We start from the raw sequence: 24,271 nt of genomic DNA on the forward strand, positions 1-24,271 counted from the left end.
ATTACACTAGACAATTTGGCAATTTCAGGATATAATTTTACCACCAGCTAATATTTTCACTATCTTTGCACATTTGTCAATTTTTAATTGTTCACAAATTTTCACGAACGTTCTACTTTACCTGTTGTATTATCTACTTTTGACTACATTCTGGCTATGAACAGACCTTTTCTTTTTCTATCCCTCTCTCCCTACATCCAGCCCAAAAAGAAAATTACGTGTAAAAGGTGCCCAAAACTAGATTGATCCTTTCACTGCCATAAATCTACAGCTATTCTCTATAATTTGCTATAATTCTCATTTAATTATATTTAATATAACTATATATTAATTATTATATAATTATAATTGCTATAATTATATTCTCTATAATTCTCTACCAATTCTCCATAGCTCTCTAAATTTACGTGCTTAAAGATAATTATACTTCGCTGACAACGTTCAACTTAGATGCATAAGTGTTGATCTCCAAACATTTCGGTTTCAGAAACAATGAATTAAACACAATCAAATTGATCTTCCAATTTTTTTTCTAATTTTAAAGGAAGACCAGTTTTTTTCAATTCAAAAAAATTTTAATTTTGAAACTCTGACTAGTGCAAAGATTGACTTCGTAATAACTTGTTGATCATTAATACGCATTATAATGTATCAACAAGAACACAGCTTTAGAAAGCAAAACCCAGTTGGCTTTCACGCATCTACTAACTGTAAAACCTAAAAAAGGGTCACCTTTCCAAAGCATATACACAATAGACTTGGTCCTGCAGCATTTTCCAAGAAGTTTAGAAGTCAGAGTTAGATTATGAAGTCAGAATATTAGACCAAGAGGAGTCAAACAACACTTATATGTGTAGCTCGTCTTTGCTGTAAATATGAAAAGCAAAGGCGCTCACACCAATTCCGACAATTCAAGAAAACTTTCAAGGTATTTTTAGTGTATATTTACAAATAAACTAGAAAAAATAGCAACAGTTTTATTCCTGACACTTATCAGTAAAAATTAGCACATTTTCTTTGATTTTTTGAAGTTACTGTAATTAACACAGCCTACTTAAGGGTATTTAATTTGGATTTTGACACCCTCAAAATAGAGAACGCTTTGTACAAAATGCTTCAGAAATTTTGGCTGCAATAACTTTGGTGGCACCTCTTCCTACAGCAATTCTAATAAAATGTATGGAAATTCTCGTAAATATTAGTACCTGCATTTACCGCTAGGGTAGTGCTTAGGTCTAAACAGAATTGAGCTAATAGGCGATGGGGAAAATTTGCAATCTTACATTAACATATAGTTGAAACATAGATCGTAAAACGCAAAGAGAGCCATATGGTTAATTGCACATGGGAAGTTGTGTTAGGTGCACAGGCCATTAAAATATTACGTCAAAAAATACTTATTCACGCAGTTATGGCAGGTCTATGGACCTAAAATCTTCTAGGAAGTGTTCATCTGCTTCTCAGAAAGTTTTAGCTCAAAGGGAAAATCACGCAAATGTGAAAAATTTACCTCTTCAGCGAGGCTTATTACACACTCAAAGATACTAGTTCAGCCGCATGAACGAAATTACTGTCTATGAAATATCTGAAAACGGCACTTTTCAGGGAAAAAACTTCCTTTTGAGCTTCACCCCAACCATGATAATTCTCTTTGGGTAATCTTGTGGGCAAGTTTTAAAATATCACAAATAAGGAATAAAATTACTGCTTGACTCATACTTTCACTTAACACAAACTCTAAAATTCAGAATATATCCTTTTTTATCAAAGGAATGTTGACATGACATCATCGTCGAATTTGTACTCTTCTTCGTCGCCAAATGATTCACTCCCAGTTTTGTAATATTCAGGGATTGGGCCACCACCAGGGACCTAAAAAGTAAAATTGTGGAAGGCGAATATTAAGCAGAACTTAGGCACTGATTAAACTTGAATTAGCCAAGCAGTTGATAAACACGAGTAGGCAAGTCAAATTTAGACACAAAGCTAAGGGTTTTGTCAGGAGGCTTCTACTGCTGTCTCTTCAAAATTACCGAATGATAGTCCAAACGATATCAAATGTAAACTTAGAGAAAAAAAACAATTTAGCGTTATACTACGTTATGCTCCAGACATCAGGTTTGCTCCAGGTTTGCTGGTAGTACACAACCCAGACGTCATAGTGGAAGCCTCACGCTTTGACCAAACCAAAACTGACTTTTAAGAATAGGCAGTGAATGAACTTGGCAATTTATAGTCGAATTAAACTGGGATACGATTTTTCCGAGTGGCAAAGTATAAGCAGGTCCTACGAAGGAGCTTTAGGTGCCAAAGCTTCAACCACCTTATTTGAAGATGCGCTATATGCTCTGGACCTCACACCAGAATCAAAGACTTGCCATGCAATGTAAAACCCAAATGTATTTCTTGCAATGAAACGCATGTTTGCTTTAGCCTATAATGTCAGAAACTAAAAGAGATTTTGAGAAATAAGAGTTATTAATAGATAGTTGTTTAAAGGCTCTAAGCCTGAATATCAATGGCTGCAACAATAATGAAGAAGCTCTGGATAGTCTCCTTCAACTCTACGTTGTTCTATTCATTGAGGAACATATGCTCTATGGATTCAATACAAATTTCTTGAATAGATCCAAATCGCACGACATTTTCATGCATCCTGCAAAGGATATATGAAAATAACGGCAGGAGACATTGCAACATATACAAGGTAAGATCTATCGGCGAAGCTGTCAATCTAAAACAGAAACTTGTTGTCTTGCGAGTACTTAGTAAATAAATGTATACATGCCTACTAATTACAATGAAGTTATCTCGCTTAAAAATTTTTCAAAAGCATCTAATGCACTTCGGCACCATCTGAAATTTCTCGAGCATAGTGGGAGGAAATGGCTCATGACTGCCAACTTCAACTGCGATCCAGTCAAGGCCAACATCCATTCTGAGACTGCTTTACAGTGCCTATTCACATCCTGTAAAATTTGGCTGAAGTCTTTGGAGTTTATGTATATCCATTCAAGTGGACATACATCCGATATTGACCACATTTTGTCGTGCAGATCCATTCCCTTGTCTCCCCGTCTCAGTAAATATAGATGATCCGATTACTGACCATCTTGGACTATCGTTTCATCTACGGTCATCACATAACATTAATATTCAAATGACAAGAAGATGGAGGTTGAAGAATAACTGGAATAAATGCGAGGCTGATTTGTGCATGGCCTCTGTCTCCACTATCCTTTCCCAGATCAAACTGCCGTTCTGCTTACTCTTCTCCAGCCCTCCCAAAATCTCTGCCACAATTGATGTTAACAGTTACTACAATAAGATTTATTATGCCATGAAAGATGCCAGATAACACAGCAGTAGCCTGCTAAAACTGTATGTTTAAGATTGGCATAAAAAAACCAAGATGGTCCAATTCAGTTGAGTTCAGACAGCAAAACAACGCGCAAAAATGGGGCTGAGCATTTGGATTGCATGTGGAAGACCTATACAAGGGAGGATATTTGAGTTGAAACGGAGCACTAAACTTACGTTCAAAGCTGATCTGAAAAAATACCATAATATTAGACAACATGCCGCTGGAAGTAGGAAATTGTGGCAAGATATAATCCAAACTGATTCCAAAAAGAGATAGAGGTACTTTGACTACTAGCAAATGTGCTAAAGGGCTCAAAGAAAAAAATTCACATCTTTATATGTGCACCATTGATTTATCGAATGCGTTCGCTAGCACCCATCACATAAAATCTTTTGACGCTCTATTGCAGAGCGGCGTAAATATGTGTGTTGTTAAATGTGTGAAGTTTGGTACACAAATTCAAAACAATTTTCCAAATGGAGAGGCATAGTGCCAGAACCAATTAAAGTCAAAAGAGACGAAAGGCAAGCAAGTGTTTTTTGTCTTGTCATTTTCAGACATGCAAAATCTAGGATTCTGAGCCTCATATCATCATCTTTTCTACTTTGCGGTATCGACTTATCTTACATGGCTTACACCGATGATCTTCTTCTTCTCAGCAGATTGAAGGCGGACTTGCAACATAACCTGAATAGACTGAAAAGTGAATTTAGGTCTATCGGACGTTTTACCAATATTGATAAGTACAAATTTCTAAAGTGACAGTGTTAGTCTTGGAAGTCATTCAGTTCCTGCTGTGCTATCATACTTGAAATTCCTCGGCTTAATGATTTCAGAAACGGTAAAAAAAACAAAAAAAAAAAAAACAGGCAGACTATTGTGAAGCACAGTAAACGTGCTTACTAGACTTTTGTTCCCAATCAGGTGCGACACTTCAGGAAATAACTTGCTTCAATTTGTAGTTCAGTATGCCAATCTCAAGTTATTTACTTCACCGGTGCTTCTAATATACTTGCCAAGAGTTACACCGATAAAATCAATAAGTCCTGTTTTAGATACACGAAGTTTCTATTGGTTTATTTCTAGATTGCACCGAGATTGCCATCTCGAAGAATTTTGAATTATAAATCCAGTCAAAGAATAGTCGAAGATCCATTTACTTTACTTTGTATTGTCTTTATTTTGGCTTGATTTATTTTTATTTCGTCATTGCTGGTTTTTATTTTCGTGGTGTATGTAAAATTGTCAGTGCTAAAGTGATGCCACCAGGCATGCGCACTGGTTTGTCATATTTATTTATTTAATTGTTGCAAATAAAAAATTATCTATGTATCTATCTATCTATCCGTGAAATGTCAGTGATAAAAGTGATACTGAATAGACGGTGTTTTTCCCCAATAATAACCTAAGTGCTTTTTTTAAGTGTGCTTAGTTTTCTCTTTTTCCTTGCTCCACTATAATCTTCTGTAGATGGTAGGTAAATAAGTCATTGTTATTATTATATTAAATTTATAGTAACTTTTATACAAAATTTGAATTTTATACCCAGTTTTCAGCTTTAAATTCGCTCTTACTTTCCATCAAGTAATATTAACTTTTTAAAAGCCAGTAATTTAAGATTTTAATTAATGCAATTAAGACCTATAAATAATGTGTAAAATTAATTACTAGTAGCTGATTATAATTATAAATATTTGAAATAATTTAAAGTTTAAAGGAATACTGACCAAGGATTCACACCATTCATTCCCATCCGGGTCAACAGCTCTACCCCCAAGAGCCTTAGGCAGAACTTCAGCTGGTACAACTCCTAAAATGTCTGACGTCCAAATTGATTTATCATACCCGTGTATCTTTATTTTTGATAAGGTCGTCTCACTTAAAATTGGTTTCAGAAGCGAGTATGCCATTTGGAAGAATTTGGGAGCTAAAAAAAGGACGGGCAACTTTAGTTAATAAATAGTAACAAGTGAAATAATAAGATGAACAAGGATTGTAACACTAATTTGTGTAAAACACCATTGGTAATATTCTGCCGTATTTTGCATAGAAGAAAAGAAGGCAATCAAGTAAGATGGCATGCTTAGTGTACTTCCTGTATGTAACCTTTACTTCTCTTGCAAGACATTGTCTTGCAAGATTCGATTTATGCAAGATTTGATTCGATTGCATTGATTCGATTTACAAGAGCCTTAGCCTCAAAAAAACTTACTCGCTTTATACTGAATTTAGATAGCATTTTCGGATATGCCCTTTCAGGAAAATTTGACTTATGTTACTGATTGCATGTACTCATTTCTAGACAATAAGGCAATGTTTTTCCATTTATTTAGCGGGAACAATAGTAACTACTCATGATTTAAGACAAAAAGTGCTTTATTACTTATGGCTGGAGGGCAACCTCACGTTATTTTATGCGCTGTATACTGAATTTTTCCAACATTTTTGGCTATGCTGTGTAATTAGTTTTTCAATAATAATACAAAAAAAATAAGAAAGAAATGCTCTCCTACAAAATTTGATAATACAAGATACACACAAGATTTCACGACACCATTATTCAGTGCCAGCCCAATCTAAATAGACTGACCTTATAAGGAAGCAAAAATGAAATGTTAGAAAAAGCTGCCCTACATTGTTGTCAGGAGATAGTCCTAATGCTGCCACATATTAGAATTATCAATCCCTACCGAGAAGGTCCTACAAGCAGCAGCATCAAATTTTTTAAAAGGAAGGTTTTCAAAATTTTTTTACGAAGGTGGCTAAGATTCTAAAAAACATTATCCTTGGCAGAAAAGTTTACACATCTTTTCCAAATGTTGTAGGATATTTTAATTGTGTGTATTTTCAGTTATAATCATGACAACGCTCAAAGCTCCAAATAGAGTTTCTTGGAAATATAAAAATTTTACAGAATGACCTTGAAATCAAGATATAGACTATATATATAACAAAAATTCACGGAGAGAAAACAATCCAAAATACTCTACTTAGAATAACGTCACGATTATTTAATTCAAGGGCCAAGGCCTCGAGCTCGTTCTGTATCGCACATTCATCTGCAATTATTTCACTGGTGAGGTAATCTGATCGAAGTAATTTGTCAACTCCTTAAAGTAAAGGCTAACCAGGTTTACAAGATCTATCATCTAGACGAAATAGACTGGGGGCATATTGACCCCTTTTGAAGACAGCAGCTTTTAAACTGGTTTTTAAAAAAATGGCTTACTATTAATGACGAAAGTGTAGCCCATAGCCTCTGGATAATTTGCTTCAAAGATCTTTATTAGTTCCATTGCGACGTCCATACCTGAAATCAATGAAGCTATTTTAGTTTCATCCAAACCTAATGAGTACGCTGACCTAACAATGATTTGCATGTCTAAAGAGAATTTGCTAGAAATTATTTTAGCAAAGCGGTTTGTAAAACATGTATCTTCATTGGTGTTTCTGCACAATTCCTAAGCCATTTGGAACGTTAAAATTGATTTTAAGGGGAAGAACCTTTTGACTGGGGTTTGCAAGTTGTGATAAACGTAGAAAAAAGTTGGTTAACATAGAAAAAATAATAGAAAAACACTGAATTTTTAAGATTTAGTGGGAGTGAAGCATGGACATTAATGCTGTACAGGTTCGAAAGCGAACTCTGATTTTATTGTCAGTAAGCAAGGTAGCCTACATTGATTCAACAATGTTTTGGTTGGGTGATATTCAGATTATAAGGACTAGAGGTGAGTATAAAAAACCAATGCTCATAAAAATTCTATGGAACTTCAAAGTAATTGAGAACCTTTGAGGCATCAAAGGCAGTGTAATAGTGCCTCCTAGGTAAAGAGCGAAGTGGCCTCTGTGTATGTTTTTTTTTTACTAGGGCACTTCGTATGGAAGGAGTTGTCCTATAAACATCGGTAAAGGTTTATTCGGTTGTAAATTTTATAGTTCTAGTGTCTTTTTTTAGAGTCAAAAGTAATTGGACGGAAACCAGCCCCCCCTATGACGCCTTTTTCTAAAAAGACATCCGGTCAAAGTTTTGATCAGAATTGTAAGAATAATAATCTATTACTTCCTTATTATTTCAGTTTCACTGAGTGTGTCATGGAACCTTTATAAAGGACTTTTTATTCTAAAAAATTGCATGTGCTATCCCAAGCATACACCCCCCTTCGTTTTATAAGAAAACACATGAACTTTACAATCAATAGTGGCTCCAAGTCGGATTTCAAAAATTATCGGCCGATTTCAATTACGTCTATTTTTGCCGAGTCATGGAAAAGTTGATTGTTTCACACTTTCAAAACTATTTTGATGAAAATCATCTTTGGAATCCTACTCAGCACGGTTTTTGAAAAAGTAGGTCTTGTAATACTCAGTTTCTTGAGGTTATTTTGGGTTTTCAACGTTTTGCCGATTTAGCTATACCCTTTGATTGCATTTATATAGACTTCTTGAAGGCATTCGACAATGTTTCAATACCCATCCTTCTTCAAAAATGTGCAGCTTATAATTGGGTAAAACAACAATTGCATTTATTGCTGATTATTTAAATGGAAGAACTCAACAGGTTGTTGTTGTTGAAGCTATGTCATCCTCAATTAATGTGTTAAGCGGAGTCCCCCAGGGTACCTGCCTGGGTCCAATTTTATTTTGTTTTTGTATCAATGATCTGCCTTCCTCTGTTCAGCATTCTACTGTCATGATGTTCGTGGATGATGTAAAACTTTATCTACCAGTACGAGACCAAAATTATGTGCAACTTTTACAGGAGGATCTTGACTCTCTAACTTATTGGTGCAAACCCAATTCCATGTTCATAAACCCTTCTAAGTGTGTTGTTCTACACTATGCTCGCAAACTCTCACCTGTGCATACTTACCAGTTGTATGGCATACAAATCTCTTCTAACAAAATAGTGCGTGACCTTGGCGTTTACTTTGATACCCAATTAAAATTTGATAAGCATTCGGAAATTGTAAAGAATGCAAATTATCATTTGTCGTCTATAAAGAGAAGCTTTAATCTTTCTAATTTCTTACTACTATACAAATAAATGGTCCACCCTCTTCTTGAGTATAACACTTCGGTTTGGTTTCCATGAGCATAGAGTAGAAAAGGTTCAGAGAAGAGCCACTAGGATGGTCCCATACCTTCAGCGCCTTTCTTATCCGCAGAGACTTTCTAGGCTTCATCTCCCGTCGTTGAAGTTTCATAGACGTCGTAGTGACCTTTAAAATGTATTTCGTATACTTAAAGGAGTGGATGATGTTGATCCAAATTTATTTTTCAAATTTAGCCATTATCATTCTAGTCGTCAGCATGATTACAAATTATATCCCCCAAAACGACTTAAAAAAATTGGTCAATTATCTTTCGTTAGTAGAGTTGCCGGACCATGGAATAGTTTGCCTTTGGAGGTCGTCGAGGCAGAGAATGTTCGAATTTTTAAGACTGTATTAGTAAATACGTCTTTTTATTTAAACGCTTTTGTTGTGTAGTTTCTTGTTATTTAGAAGTTTCTGTTGTTTAGTTTGTCGTTGCCAGTTTACTTCAGATTAGAATCCTGATTTTGTGTTTCTGTCTTTTTGCGATAAGCATTGATGCTTACCGCTATTGGTAATAATAAATAAATACATAAATTTAGGGACGCGTCAGAATATATGCAATATGGACATTAAGGCACCTATAAAAACGAACAGAATTCGTTTTAACTGTCTAATCTAGGGACATAGCCAGGATTCTCTTTCAGGGACACTTATCTTAAGAAGATCAAACAGGACTGTAATAAATGTCTCTTTATAGACACTACATAATTGAAAAATGTAGAAGTTCATATTAGTCTTTACAGTTTGGGGGAAGGGTTTATATATTCCAATTCTTCCTTTTGTCTATGCTTCTGCCGTGCTCGTGGATCATAAAAAGATTAGAAAAAGTTTAAGACATATAAAGACACTGAAAAAGAAAAAGATTACCTGGCTTGAAAACTAAATCTTGAAAGCTCCAATGTTCTAGGTCAAATATAATGGTCTGTTTACTGACATCTATCCCTAATTTCATACTCTGCCGTTCCATAATTCTAGCACTCTTCTCTAACATCCAAACTGTGTATCTGACGAATTCTTCAATTGTTACTGCTTGAAGAATACCTCGAATATCAAGCTTTCCATGCCGGATGAGCCAAACTGGAATTTTAGAATATATAAATCAATATTATAAATTATATAATTAACGATGAGTTAATAAACTACCATTGTTATCGTATTGTAAATTAATCCATGAAATTCGAAAGACAAATTTTTTTTCTATTTTTTACCTTTGCTCTCGATAATAGCATAACAAATTATCATAAAACGTCATTCGCAATTTTCATAGCAGAAATGCATTAAAAGGAATACAAGAACTGCTGCCTTCACTGGCTGCGTAGCAAATATACGCCTGAATGGGACTTTTTCTAACATGACTGTGCAATACTAGGCAAAAGTGACCAAACTGTTTCATCATCATCATCATCAAACACTTACTCAGGAAAGATGAGGTTTTGAGCAATTTTACCCTCACTGAATGTCAGGAGTAATTTTTAGAATTGAATCACAGAGTTCCGTAAAATGCATCTCCTTCTAACGGTTTTGACGAGTGACCACCGTCAAAATAGATTTTTACGTACACCCCATACCATATATAATAGTACGTTCTCTATAATAAAAAATGGGAATACAAATTCAAAAAAGTACGTAAACTTGAAGGATATGTACCATCTATGAGCAGCTAAAACCTGGTTTTGGTTTTAATTAAAAATAAATTATTCTAAAATCTTACTGTTTCAAAGTATACCATGGTAGATTAAAAATTTCCAACTTCTAAACAATATTGCTAAACATTTTTTATTTGCCTTAAAGTACATACCATCAGTAAAGCTTCTACCAGTACCCACAAAAAAAACTACCAAAAACGTTTCAGTGAGAAAGAAAAACTTTTATTCTTAGTAAGAAGGTACACGAAGCCAGTGGTGTTGAAGAAATGATAGCATGTCAGTAACAGGTGTCAATACTATATATTGTAATTAGTTATATGGACTACTACCAGCTCATAAGAAAAATCAGTATTTTTCACAAGTTTGGAAATTACCATCTATGCAAAATACAAAAAAAAACATGAAAACTCATATTCAACTAAAAACAGTTCCTTGATCATTTTCAAAATAAAGGGGGTTTATTAAATTCTTAACTTCACTTAATAAACTGTTCTATTTCTGAATGCCTCTATGTAAAACAAAAGACATGAAGGGGAGAAATGCCTCCGTATGCATTAAAATCAACGCTATCCCATGCATCATGGAATTAGACACCGGTCTGAGATATTATATAATATAATGGTCAAGCTGAAAGGAAGGAGGAGTGCAACCGTTTGCAAGATAATTGCACAAAAAACTTTAAAGAACGCATCAAAAAATTATCTTATGCACTTATATTACGTTTTTACGAGCCAGACAAACATTTGGAAGGGAGTTACACCCTTAACCCCCCTGGATACGGCCTTGCAAGAAGGCATCTAATAGAGGAAGTGAGAAGAGGCAAGGGTGGGGAGGCGAAATCCATCACCAGCTTGAGCTATTTCACAATTTTATGGTCAAGCTGAAAGAAAGGAGAAGTCTAACAATTGGCAAGATAATTCCACAAAAAATTCAAGAACTCATCAAAAAATTGTTTTTATGAACTTGTATTAAGTTTTTACGAGTAAGAAAAACATAGGGGTAGGGGGGAGGGTGTGTTCAAACCCTATATCCCCCTGGATACGATCTTGCAAGAAAGCATCTAATGGAAGAGGTGAGAAGAGATAAGGTTGGGGAGACCAAATCCAACATTGCCCTACCAGTACAAATAGAGCATAGTTTTGGGGCGTGGAGGCAATGGAACTTCAAGGCCTGAGCCTCAATCTAGGGATTTTCGGTCAACCTTCATTTAATAAAAGAATAATAATACATCACGGAAATGCACTGAAAATGGAGATGCAATGCACAATAAATGACTGAAAAAATAAAGCTGACAATGATTTTCCAATCCCAAAGTAAAGCACAATGTATGCAGTTCACAAAGGCACACAACCGATTTTTTTTTTTAAACTGTGACAACATATCCGGAATAAACTGACGAGCAGAAATCCCAACTAATTTCTTTACTAGATTGTTCTGTAAAATCCTAATTGGTTTCAAAAACAGATGAGAAGTGAGGGAGTCAGATACTTGAATGGTAAAACATATGTATGTGGTATGAGGGAAAGACGGAAGGTGGAAAACAGATTTAAGGGGAAATGTTACAGTTTCTTCATTATGCCTTGACTTCTTACCAGAATTTTACGAAATAAAATCAAATACTGATTAAACGGGAAAGTTTATCAATTACAAACCTCAAGGTATTTCACAGACTTCGTCCTTTTAAAACTCCATCAGAAGTCTTTAAGTACATTCATGGATACAAACGTACGTATCGCGCAATTTAATTATCATAATATTACACTTAGATATTTTAATCCTTAGTGTATTCATTCTCAACTCTATTACATTGACACCAACAGAGCCCTCTATGGAATTCTCCAACAGCTTCACTGTCTTAGCTGGGCTATTCACCCTTGCATAATCGGAAAAAAGTGAAACTATTTCATTTATCTCTTTTACCGCTAATTCATTCATTCTAAAGCAAAATCATTTAGATAATTTAGTAAACCATCAAAACAAAATGAGACCCAGGACAGACCTTCGGAAACCTTTTTTCTAAGCGGCTCTAAACTGGAGAGGAATCATCTAAGCAGACACACCAGCCACGATTACTAAGATCTTTCCCCCCTTGAACCACACTACTACTACAACTATTAACAACTCAATGCAGCACTAAGCCGCCTGAGTCTAACACGGCTACAAATTCTCATCCTCAATCCCGGCCTATTCAAAGTCTCCCTCTTTACACCCTCGCAAGAAGTTCCTACTTACCTTAACTTTTCTTACGACATCCTCCCACCCCATTTTGGTACGACCTGCTTTCGTCTGACCCTAGACGGTTGGTCGATTAGGACAATCTTTGGCAATCTGTCGTCTTTTATCTACAGACCATATCCTAGCCTTCTCACAATTTCTCTCATTATAGCCCCTGAAAGCGGGATAAACCACATTTTTTGTACAAATTATTGTTCAAGATACGGTCAGTCAATTGAATACCTAAAGCAATCCGCAGGCAATTTGTCTGGAAAATATCTGGTAAATCCTCCTCCATTTTCTGGAGCGAACACTCTTCAGAACCACACTTGACCACTGTCATCACTGTAGCTTCCAATACTGGAATCTTCTTGCTTCGCAGACTTATCTTACTGTTCCTCCCAGCTTTTTTCATCAGTGAAAAAACATGGGCCTTAGCCATTCTTCTTTGAACATATCGACTGCACCTTCTTTATTAATAATACTACCTAGGTAAGTGAGGCTGTCTACTTGATCGATCTTCTCATCACTTAACATCACCTCTTCGACCTCACTGCTTTCTAGTCAAAATGACTTATTCTTCTTAACGTTAACCTTTAAACATATTCTTGTACCCAGAAAAGTGTCGTTACTAGCCAATTTTGTTTTTTATGGGGGGGGGGGTGAGCAAGAGATATTACCGACTGGGTGGTCATTTTTACCGACTGTTTTCTGTCAATAATTAGCATAATGTCCGTTCCAAATATAATACGTAAAATCACTGCACGAGTCGGGTAAATCGCTGCATTTACCAACCAAGATTTAGAATTCGGTATATATCTCTATGGACTGCATATGACAAAGATTACTTCACATATCAGATTCAGGCACAAGGTGGGGCGTCGCATCATCTTGCATGCTGGCTTTCTTTTTTTTTAATGACAAGAAGTGACAGAAGTTGGAATACTAATAAACGCAACTAAAAGTATGCCCATTGAGCGGTTCACCCCTGCTGCTGGCTCTTCAGCTACCCTAGACTACACCACAAGCATCAAAGTTGTTCAAAAATTCACCCACTTGGGTTCCGTAATTTCTTCAGATGTCTAGCTTCTCTCTTAGCTGCAAGTTAGAAAATATAAGGCATCTTCTACCATGGGAAGACTGAACCGCTAATTTTGACATAAGCCAAACAAAGGCTATACAACGAGACTGTGAATTTTCAACATTCTCATTTACTCTGTGATACTCCACGGAGCTGAGTCATGACTAGCATCAGCGACAACTCTCAAAACCCTAAATGTATTCCAGAAAACACTTACTTAGACTTAGGTTCTCCCACCCCTGAGGGCACATAAGGCAGCAACAGTGGTTCGCCACGATGACCTGTCCTGAGCCCTCGACCAAAGCTCCTCCATCAAAGACCTTGCCAGCTTCGCCTCCTTCTCTAACATCCTGCCAATGGTCATTTTGGGTCTCCCTGACTTGCGGAGGCCAGGGGGTGTCCAACACCCTATGTCATGAGGTAGCCTTCCATCACCCATTCGCACCATTTGCCCCCAAAACATCCATCGTCGCTTTCTAATGGCATCAAGGATGGGGGTATGATTTGTCATGATATAAATCTAATCATTTCTTATTCTCTCCGCCCAATGTATATTCAAAATAGATCTTAGGCAGTTATTATCGAATGCCCGTATTCTTTTTTCTAGTTGCGCAGTGATGCTCCAAGTTTCACAGCCACATGTAAGGACAGAGAGGACATTGTTATTATATATTCTGAGCTTTAGCTTCTGGGAATATTTGATATTTCTCCAAACATTTCTAAGACAAATGAAGGCAGAGCCAGCCAATGCTATTCAGCACAAAATTTCTCTTTCGGGATTGGCATCTTGGGTAAGAATGCTGCCGAGATATTTGAAATCTCTCACTACTTCAATTTCCTCATTGTTGACCAAGAGGCCCTCAGCTAAGTCAGGAATGACCACACTTGACATTGATTTAGTCTTGTTAGCGTTTATGGAGAGTCCAACAGCATTTGCCACACGCCCAAGTTCATTTATATTGTGTATAGCTTCTGATTCGTGAGCGAAGAGTGCAATATCGTCCGCAAAAACAACATCATGAAGTGCTCTTAGTGGGTTTAATTGTAGACCCCCGCTGAAGCTACATCTACGAAGCACAAAATCTATGACTCTGGCAAATAACAGTGGCGATAGAATGCAGCCCTGCCTTACACCCGACTGAACGGTGAACTAGTCCGTTAGGCCACCCTTGGTTTGTACTGCGCACATAATATCAAGGTATAGCGCTTTAATTATATTTACAATTTTGATCGGGATCCCGTAATGCATTAAAATTTTCTGCATGGTCTCGCGGTGTATCGAGTCGAAGGCCTTGAGAAAGTCTATAAATACTGTGAGTAGTTGAGCCTGCCGTTCATTAGATTCTTCGAGCAGGACTCTCAGGCTAAATATTAGGTCACAACACGATCTGTTTTGGCAGAATCCATGTTGTTCATCTCTCAGAACTTTCTCCGCTTTACTTTGAATTCTATTGAGAATAATTTGGCACAAAACCTTGTTATCAACTGATTGTAAAGCGATGCCTCTGCAATTTTCACATTTAGTTTTTTGTCCTTTTTTGAAGAGTTTGACAATTACTGCCTTTGACCATTCACTCGGGACTTTTTCATCATCCCAAACACGAGAGAAAAGTTCAAACATGGGCACTGCTAGGGCGCTTCTCCTGTATTTCAACAGTTCTGGGGGTATGCCTTCGTTGCCGGCTGCCTTTTCGTTTTTCAAAGTCATTAGAGCCTCTTTTACTTCACTCAGCAAGAGAAGTCCGGAATATATTCCAAGATCGAACAATGTTTCTTCAGGGATCTTTAAAGAAGTTGTGGGAGGCACCTGATTTAAGACCTCGCTGAAATGCTCCATCCAGCGTCAGTTTATGTCATCCGTCTGGGTTCATAAGATGCCTTCTTTGTTTTCAACTTGGGTTGAAGAAGCCTTCGAAATACCCGGAAGCTCCTTTGTTATAGCGTACACAGTGCGACTATCTCCCCTTCTGGCGGCTACTTCAGCCTGATCAGCTAAAGTTTCGAGATACACCCTCTTTTCATTCCTAGTCCGTGTTTTGACTTGTTTACTGAGACGCTTATACTGCGCATTTAAATCATCTAGATATTCTCTAATGCATGTCGTGTTATGTTCATGCCTATCTACGAGAATTTTGACTTCTACCCTTAGATCAATGATATCCCAGGTACTTTCAGATGTCTACTGCTCTTTCTTCTTCCTGTTACATCCCACAACTTCTTGTGCCGCTTCTTTCAGGGATTCGACGACCTTTTCCCATTGATTATCAATTGACAACTCGTCCCTTAGCAAGGAAAACTTATTTGACAAAGTAGATATATACTTTGTAAAACATACGGGTCCTGAAGTTTTCTCACATTAAATATTTTTACTGACCAATGGGGCTTTATGACAGTTTAAATAGCCTTAACAGGATAGAAGGTCTCGGGTGGTGCGACGAGATGTAGTTCTAGCTCACTAAGCAGTCTCAGTTTCTAACACAAACAGCTGAAAGAATCTCACAATAGTTTGGGCGCCTGCTTTGAATGCCTTCCCACGTATCCAAAAAGATTATCTACGACTTTAACCTCAGAGCAGGTTAGAAGCAGCCCCTATGTTGAAAAAAAAGGATAATCCAACAGCTTCTCCAAATTCCTGACATGACAATTATTAGACATTGTGAAACAAAAATAGTCACCATGAACTGCAGTGGAAGAAAGACGCAGACGTAACCCTCCACGCCGAGCAGCCCATTGCAAGAGATACAAGTCAAGTAAAAAGAAGTTAGGCACAGTTAACACTTAGTAAGCTCTTGCAATGAAAGGTCAGTAGTTAATTGTATGCTTCCTTGAGCAACAGAGAAGTAGTAAGAATTGTAATGGGAAAACGTTAACCCAATTAAACAGATCAAAAACTCACCAGGACTTCCAGATTTATCTTCACCTATTATGCCAACAGGATAACATTTCTGCAAGACTTCAATTGGCTTCCAATCGTCAGTCAAGTCAGCAACTTGGTACTTTTTTCTCCACTCTAAATGCTGCAATAAATGTGTTGACTATTAGTCTAACATTAGAATTTATTTGATCAGGATGATCAGGGGAGGAGAGGGTCAAAATACAAGACTAAACATTTTAATATCTCACTTCATTTCTACTTTGAATGCCTCATTTATGAGAAATAAATACAATATGCATACACAAGGTCATTTCTGATAGCAAGAGGCCCTGGTTTGAACCCACTTCCCCTAAAGTTTGAAAACAACATAAGATAAATACTCTTCAGCTAGTAGATGACAAAAAAAATCGAATAAACGAACGTGTTTACGGTCCCAGCTCATCCCTTCCCGAACATTAATCCTTGCTACAGCTCAGTACGTACATAATTATAAGCAACGCTTTTTCTAAGCTCATGAAATGGGTCGGAATAAACCCTCTTAAAAAATGTTTTTAGAATTTGCCATGGGCAAATATTAACACTAATACTAACACTGCATGCCAGTTTTAGTTTTTTCCTCAATTAATGAGTTTTTGGCCAATGTTTTTTAGCTTATTTTTTGCTGGGTTAAAGAAAACGTATGTTTACAATTTTTTTTTAATGAAACGGGAGATTGCCTTTATGTAAACATTAATACAATAATAAATAAAAGAGGGTGAAGGAAAACTTACATTTCGCAGCATTTTCTCGGCTTTCAGCAAATCGAAATCTCTTGCTCTTAACCATCTCAGTAGGTATCTGTCGTCGTTCCGTGGGAGATCAAGACCAGCGACTAGCTCTTTGAACTGAAAAATAAAAACACAGATTACCCTTCTTGTTCACAATTATTAGCGGAAAAATACACCAGAGGCAAGCAGTATACATCAAGAGGCATCAAGGAGGCACACTCGTGCCTCTATAAAGAGGCGACACACGACAATGTTAAGCGATCTTCGGTTCCAGTGGTCGCAGACGGATGGGGAGGGATGCATTTCGTAGCCCGAGCTCCAACTAAGAAACCTGCAAAATTTCATCCCCCTCCAACTTTTTCTTCATGGGGAAAATCTGGCCGAAAGTTTCGACCTGTCAACCCAAGCCCCCCTTTAACGTTGTCCGATCGGGCTGAAATTCACAAGTTAAGGTCCCCTAGGGCCCAGGAGCTTATCCGCGAAATTTCAGCTTGATCCGATAACTCCTTCCCTGTTTTCCAGAAACCACGCATAGCCACTTAAAATTCATTCACTTTTTTTTTCTAGACGCCTACAGGTCACATCCGACATCGGATCTGGGTGTACGAAGACTCATTCGATGCGGAATTCTCCGAGTAAGTGCCCATGAAAGTTTCGTTGGAAAATCTTAACCCCCCGAAAGTTTCAACCCTCTAACCCCCCCCCCCCCCCCCCCACCCCTTTTAACGTTGTCCGATCGGGCTGAAATTCACAAGTTAAGGTCCCCTACGGCCCAGGAGCTTATCCGCGAAATTTCAGTTGGATCCGATAACTCCTTCCCTGTTTTCCAGAAACCACCCATTAGCTATTTAAATTAACGGATTTCTCTCCATAAGAGCCCATGTTAATTTGAAATTTTTAAAAGCTATTGAGAAGTTATATTTACACACATGCAAGTTATTAGCTCAGTTGGTAGAGCGTGAGACTTTTAATCCTCTGGTCAAGGGTTCAAGTCCCTTACGGGCGATTTTTTTTCACAACATCAAAAAAATTTTGATAACACCTGGACAGCTTATCATTTGAGAGATAACAGAATATTAGCTTCTTATGAGCAAAAGAAACATTTCGGTCATTCTATCTATTTTTTTTCTATTTTATACAATGATTTAAAAGCGGGGGGGGGGGCGGCAGCCACCCAAGTTCCTCTCCTAATTCCTGTACGAGGAGTACAGGAATTATTAAATTACATCCACCATGGATTGTAGAAAAACGTACAGAAATAATATGAAAAAAACTTCGTTTTCTTAAAGAGTTAAAGAGGCTGCGTTCCAAAGTCGAACCTTAAAACGTACAGGAATTAGAAGAGGCAGTTGGGGGGCTGCCGCCCCCCAAACCCCCAGCTTTTAAAGACTCTTTTGTACAGGTTTTTTTTTGGGGGGGGACTTCATTGTTACTAATTACTAGTTTCGGCGCAATGGTTCTCCTGTCCTCTTGTGTTTAACATTTTTCGAAGTTATTCCATTATTCATTCATTTCAATTTTTTGTTAATTAAAAGAGGGCCTTTCCGAAGCCAAGAGCTGGGGGTTAGCAAAAAAACAAAAAACCTGTACAAAAGAGTCTTTAAAAGCTGGGGGTTTGGGGGGCGGCAGCCCCCCAACTGCCTCTTCTAATTCCTGTACGTTTTAAGGTTCGACTTTGGAACGCAGCCTCTTTAACTCTTTAAGAAAACGAAGTTTTTTTCATATTATTAATAATAAAGAGCAAAGAGGCTTCTATGTAATCTTTTTTTTTCTCAGAGCAACTTCATATGTAACGGGTGGCCATATAAACTTCAGAGGGGGCTTGGTCGAACGGAAATCCAAACTTCTATTGCCCTTTTAAAGAGTGAAAAGTAATGAGACGGCAACCAAAAAACGACGTTTTTCCACCCAAAGACCTCATATCAAAATCTTGCGATAACAATTTGGTTAATTATTCCAAATATCAAATAACACACTGCAGGGTTGATATAGCCCCCCCCTCCCATCTCCGTGGCATGGGCTTTAGGTTTTCTAAGTTAACCATTGTTTACGTATATGATTTTTATTGTTAAAGGGGGCAAGTTTGATCATAGGTCTCCAAAAAGGCTTAGGGGTGAAACTTCACGAAAATGTCAAGAGGGATGTCAATCAAAATCAAAACATAACCTGTGCAAGCTGGATTTCAAAAGGGCGTATCAGCAATATCTAAGGAACGGCTGAGGGTATTAAGTTGAAACTTCCAGGGTATGTTGAGGGGAATATTAAAGTGTGAACAAAGGAAAACCAGATCCCTTCTTGCGCTGTTTGATACTTTCTCCTCTCAAGACTGATCAAAATTTGAAATAGCGATTTTGCTCATAACAGTCAAAAGTTCTAATAATCTTGCTCCATTGATACCATGCCTTCCGAAACCCCCAGGCAAGGATTGTAATAAATTATGCAATATACCAGTTGCTTACAATGCAGGATTTATCACTTGGAAAAGGGGAATAATTGATTCTGGATGTCTCATAAAATTCTAAGGGCCTTAAAGTTAAACTTTGTGGAATGTTGACGGGTATGTTGAACTAAATCAAAAGACACTATGAGCATCTATTTTATCAAAGAGGCGTATCTGGAATATTTTAAGAACGTTTTAGGAAGTTATATATTAGCTTTCAGGGCATATTAGGGGGAGAGGTGTGTGTTGAAAAGTGGTTTTGCAAATATTCAAAGAAAAAAAATGCCTTAACATTCTTCCTAATCATATATTTTTCACATGGTATCCCTTTTTACATTTTATTTGAATCCCCCTCCCACATCAGAAAGGGGAGAATCTACTGCTTAATTCTACTGAATCTACTGAATCTACTGCCAATATACTGCTTAATCAAGAAAACAAAAAAAGTAAATTAGTTAAAATTTGGTGTGATGACTTGTTTTTGAGAATATGCCACGAATAATAAAACGATAGTAATTAAAGTCCTATCTTGTCAAGCATTTGATCCAAGGTATCAATTTCTTGTTCAAAATTCCTTTGATGTAATAATTTGTAGCTACCTTTATTAATTGAGTTTTTTCTAAATCTTCGGCTTCACTCATTTTTCTGTTGTATTAAGCACACTGGCTCCATAACATCTCAAAAAAGAGCATCAAAGCCTGTCATTGTTATCAGTAAATAAACAGATAGAAATAAAGTCATTTTTCAGCATCTTTTTAGAGATAATTCAAATAGATAATTAAAAAAAAAATCTCGTTCAACGGTAGTATTAAGCAACTTTTTTTCAAGGGGGAGGCAAAAAGTATTTTTCAAAAAACAGGGAGGAAATTTGTCATTTTTCCAATTTAATAAAAAAAAAAAGCATTTGAGGTATTGGGTTACCGATTTCATACTAGCGTAAAGGAACAATATTCATATTGGAATGGCGATTGCCCATATAGTGCAGACAAAAGCACTCCTTTGCAAAATTGGAGTTTTCTAAGTGTGTATTCTAGTGTCTTCTTTGATCACTTTTTGCTGGAAAAACAATTTTTGGTTACGGAAACTATTTATTTATTTTAAGCTGGTGGTATAACTAGCTTCTTTTTATGAGTTGAATCAAACCATTGAGGTGTTAGCCTCTAAAAACGACAATGTAAGCTTTAAACTCCAATGAAAATCAGGTTTTTTTGCAGTAGTTGGCAATGCGAATCTAGTTCCTACTTAAAGTCCGATGAGTTCATTGTATTGGTGGAAATAATTAATTCTTTGGAACTTTTGTACATTCTTACAAAATATTATTTAGATTGACCCCATGCTTAAGTTCAATTACTTGCCAAGAATTTTATACTAAAAAAGCTGGCTTCATGTTTTCAATTTAACCAAATGGTACAGGATTTAAAAGAGGAGGTTTAAGAAATTTATAGCCGATTTATCATTTAGAGACTTTATAAGATGAGGAGGACTCAGGGAAAGATTTAGGTTCCAAACTTTCCCCATAGTTTTTACAATTTTGGCAATAACGTTTCAGAGTTGCCTATATCTTGCATTTTTTTGGGCCCATAGTCCTCCAAAACAAATTTATGTGCACCCTCAGGCATGGTGCTTGTCCCGGACCGTAATTTCGACCTTGGATCCAAGCCTGAAAATTTTACTAAGCTTACAAAACAGTTTTCTTAGGGCGAAACTTTACAAAATTTGTTTCCTTTATCTTGGGACCTTTTATCAACGGCCTACTGTTTGAAAAAAGACCAGCAATTTGTTTACAAACCTTTATCTTCATTATTTCCCAACTTTTAAGTTTTCAAAGATTCCACGAATTATGTCCAAGGACATAATTGTTAATGGGAACGGCCAGTCTAATCAGTTAATCACTGATTGGAATGTTTTTTGAAAACGGGCTTACACCCCCCCCCAGCCCTGCCTATTGCATTTTCTATTAGATTACACCAATGGACCTATCTTGCCTTCCAAAAAAGCACGCTCTTCTTAAACACTAGGTCTTGAAAAGGAGGGCCCCGAAATTTTAGTCGGATTCTAATCTAGACTTGTTTTTTCTTTAAAGTTACAGTTGAGTTTTAACAATGGCTTTTTTGTTTCTTCATATAGTTGCTGAATTGGGTGAATGAGAATTTCCAGAAATCAATCTATGGCCCAAAAGAGGCTTTAGGAAAAGGAAGGTAGTTTAAGAGTTAGGAAGTCTTGGGAAATGTATTATAGTTCCTATATCTACTCCTCCCAAATGCTGAAGTCTCCCAAACTTGAGAGTGTTTGTTTGAAATTTACAATCGCATTGATGTTAGGAAGTTTATCATACTATATTGTTTTTGTATATTTTTATTTTGAATTAATAAATATTGATTGATTGATTGATCCAACATTCCTCTTAAAATACTATATATTTCCCTGTTTCACTATCCCCCTCCCTTCTCCAAAATCATACCCACTCAAAGTATGTGTCTACCTGTGCCAATCCCTGTACCTCACTCAGTTTAAAAACATGGGTGACCCTACAAGAAATAGCTATTTATAAACCTAACAAACTACAAAATATTCTCCTGGTTTGATTAACCAGCCCCTATCCCTTTCCCAGAATAAGACTAGCTAAAACGAATTTCTGTCTATTTTGGTGCTCCACCTTATCCTGTTCAAAAATCCCCGTCCAAAACCCCATCAAAAATCAAATATTCCCGTCCAAAACCTAACAAACTACAAAATATTATCCTGGTTTGATTAACCAGCCCCTATCCCTTTCCCAGAATAAGACTAGCTAATACGAATTTCTGCCTATTTTGATGCCTCCACCTTATCCCGTTCAAAAATCCCCGTCCAAAACCCCATCCAAAATCAAATATCCCCGTCCAAAACCTAACAAACTACAAAGTATTATCCTGGTTTGATTAACCAGCCCCTATCCCTTTCTCGGAATAAGACTAGCTAAAACGAATTTCTGCCTATTTTGATGCATCCACTTTATCCCGTTCAAAAATATGAGCTACCCCAAAAGAGATACGTATTTACAGACTAATATAAACTATAATTGCTTCCCCTAGCTTGACTAACTACTCTTAAAATGAGATCCACTTAATTCAGAATGTGAAATAATTCAAACTCGAAAAGAACAGCTGTGTTTTGAACACAGGAAGGAGTTTTTCACACTATAATAAAATATATAAAACATGCATAAACCTTGACCATGCTCTGACTAATTTTCCTGTTAATGAAGGAGGAAAAACACCAGTTAATGGTCGCAACGCCAATAACTTGCCCTTGTCCTTGTCAATACCACTAGATTATCCGAAATCGACGAATCGCCATAAACTCCATAAGAATCCCCATAAGTATGCAGTGACAGGAAAGACAGGTCAAATGATAGCTTTGTGGAAACTCGTAGAAGATCATTGGGTACAACGAAATCGATTTCATTTGTAGAAGAAAAGTTTAAATTCTCATTGCAGTCAGATTGAAATAAGGCTTCATATCATACATATGCGTGAAATTCCAGAATGGGGGGGAGGTCAATGGTGAAAAATACTATAGATATTTTCAATAAGGTTCCCCGAAATTCACGAAATTTTGGGATTTTTGTACGGCCCTCCCGTACGCACACCCCTTCAAATAAGCAAGGTTTTTAGAGATGCATTAAATGTCACACGTGCAATACATCGCTGATGAAAGGGTATTGTAGCAATTCAGAAGTGGTTTCTGCTTGACTGCATGTGGGTTGACGAAGAAACTGATGAAAATTCGGCACGAAAACTGACAGCCACGAAGTGCATCTTAGCAATCGCATCAACTTAGACCCATATAAGGGTCAGTAGCCCAGAGTACAGCACTCAGTTCAAGGTTAAATCGGATTTATTAAATAGAAGTAGAAATATTAAAACTAAAAATACTGCTCTGTGACAAGACGTAGGCTGAGAAGCCTACACATAAGAAATTCTTCACCAACGTGCGGTAGGGCTCCTCCTGCAATCCCCGATACAACCCCATGCCTTCTCAATAAATGGAATTAAATTGCTATGAATTCATGGCTCCACCCAGACATACAACTACCTGAACTAATTAAGGCACTAAAGAGATCAACTAGAATTTGAAGCAAAAAACTAAATTTAAGATTTATCCTAATTTGAATCACCTCTGAATTTTTTTTTCGTTAAATAAATCTTGCCTTAATTCTTGTGTAAAGTCCCAAGGCACCTCCTAAGCCTCAGCTATTGTAGAAGCATATTCCACACTTTAAGACACGCAACGACTAAGGAAAAGCAGAATACACTGTTGGAGTTGGTCTCTCCTGAAGGTCAAAAGCTGATCGCGTAATTATGCTTTGCAGATATAAACCAAATAGATTGTGGAAAGGGGATGAAAGTAGCCCAAAATATTAGTGACAAAAACTGAGAACGACAGACAGCAAAGCGAACCAACGGAGAGATAGCATTCAATATCTCCAATAGCTTCCAGTGTATACTAATTGCTTGTGTGATTTGAAAGTTGACTGCCAAACTACGATGCGATACTGCAGGTGAGATTACAGAACACCATCGTAAAGCAGACTAAAGTTTTTTTTTTAGGAAATACACTCTTCAGTTACTTTTTAATACCGAGATTGCGAAAGGGCTTCAGTTCCGAAATTTTGATGCATAAAATTCGACACCTCACTTAGTCACTTCGGTTGAAGCTAGAAGAAACTAAGCCCATGTCTAGCGTTTCAATGAGTGACTCGAACGCTACCTTACGCCGTTTACGGAATTGACACACTTGACTCAG

General features: G+C 37.0%; 1 protein-coding gene across 2 annotated transcripts in view; it reads right to left on the reverse strand.

Moving 5' to 3' along the window:
* Positions 1–928: 928 nt before the first annotated feature.
* LOC136039974 (SEC14-like protein 2) overlaps positions 929–24,271 on the reverse strand; it is a 28,373-nt gene continuing 5,030 nt past the window's right edge. Inside the window, exons 1-7 of one of the 2 annotated variants that reach the window (XM_065724032.1) lie at positions 20,086–20,183; positions 17,050–17,163; positions 16,301–16,421; positions 9,331–9,540; positions 6,594–6,674; positions 5,092–5,291; positions 929–1,872 (exon numbers count right to left, since the gene is read on the reverse strand). In XM_065724032.1, the coding sequence (XP_065580104.1) occupies positions 1,765–1,872; positions 5,092–5,291; positions 6,594–6,674; positions 9,331–9,540; positions 16,301–16,421; positions 17,050–17,163; positions 20,086–20,127 (876 nt within the window). In that variant the 5' untranslated portion in view covers positions 20,128–20,183 and the 3' untranslated portion in view covers positions 929–1,764. Of the gene's footprint in view, positions 1,873–5,091; positions 5,292–6,593; positions 6,675–9,330; positions 9,541–16,300; positions 16,422–17,049; positions 17,164–20,085; positions 20,184–24,271 lie in introns of those variants that run through there. The other variant, XM_065724031.1, reaches the window with a different exon arrangement.

The sequence above is a fragment of the Artemia franciscana genome, chromosome 20 (genome assembly GCF_032884065.1).
Source record: "Artemia franciscana chromosome 20, ASM3288406v1, whole genome shotgun sequence".
NCBI classification, from domain to species: domain Eukaryota; kingdom Metazoa; phylum Arthropoda; class Branchiopoda; order Anostraca; family Artemiidae; genus Artemia; species Artemia franciscana.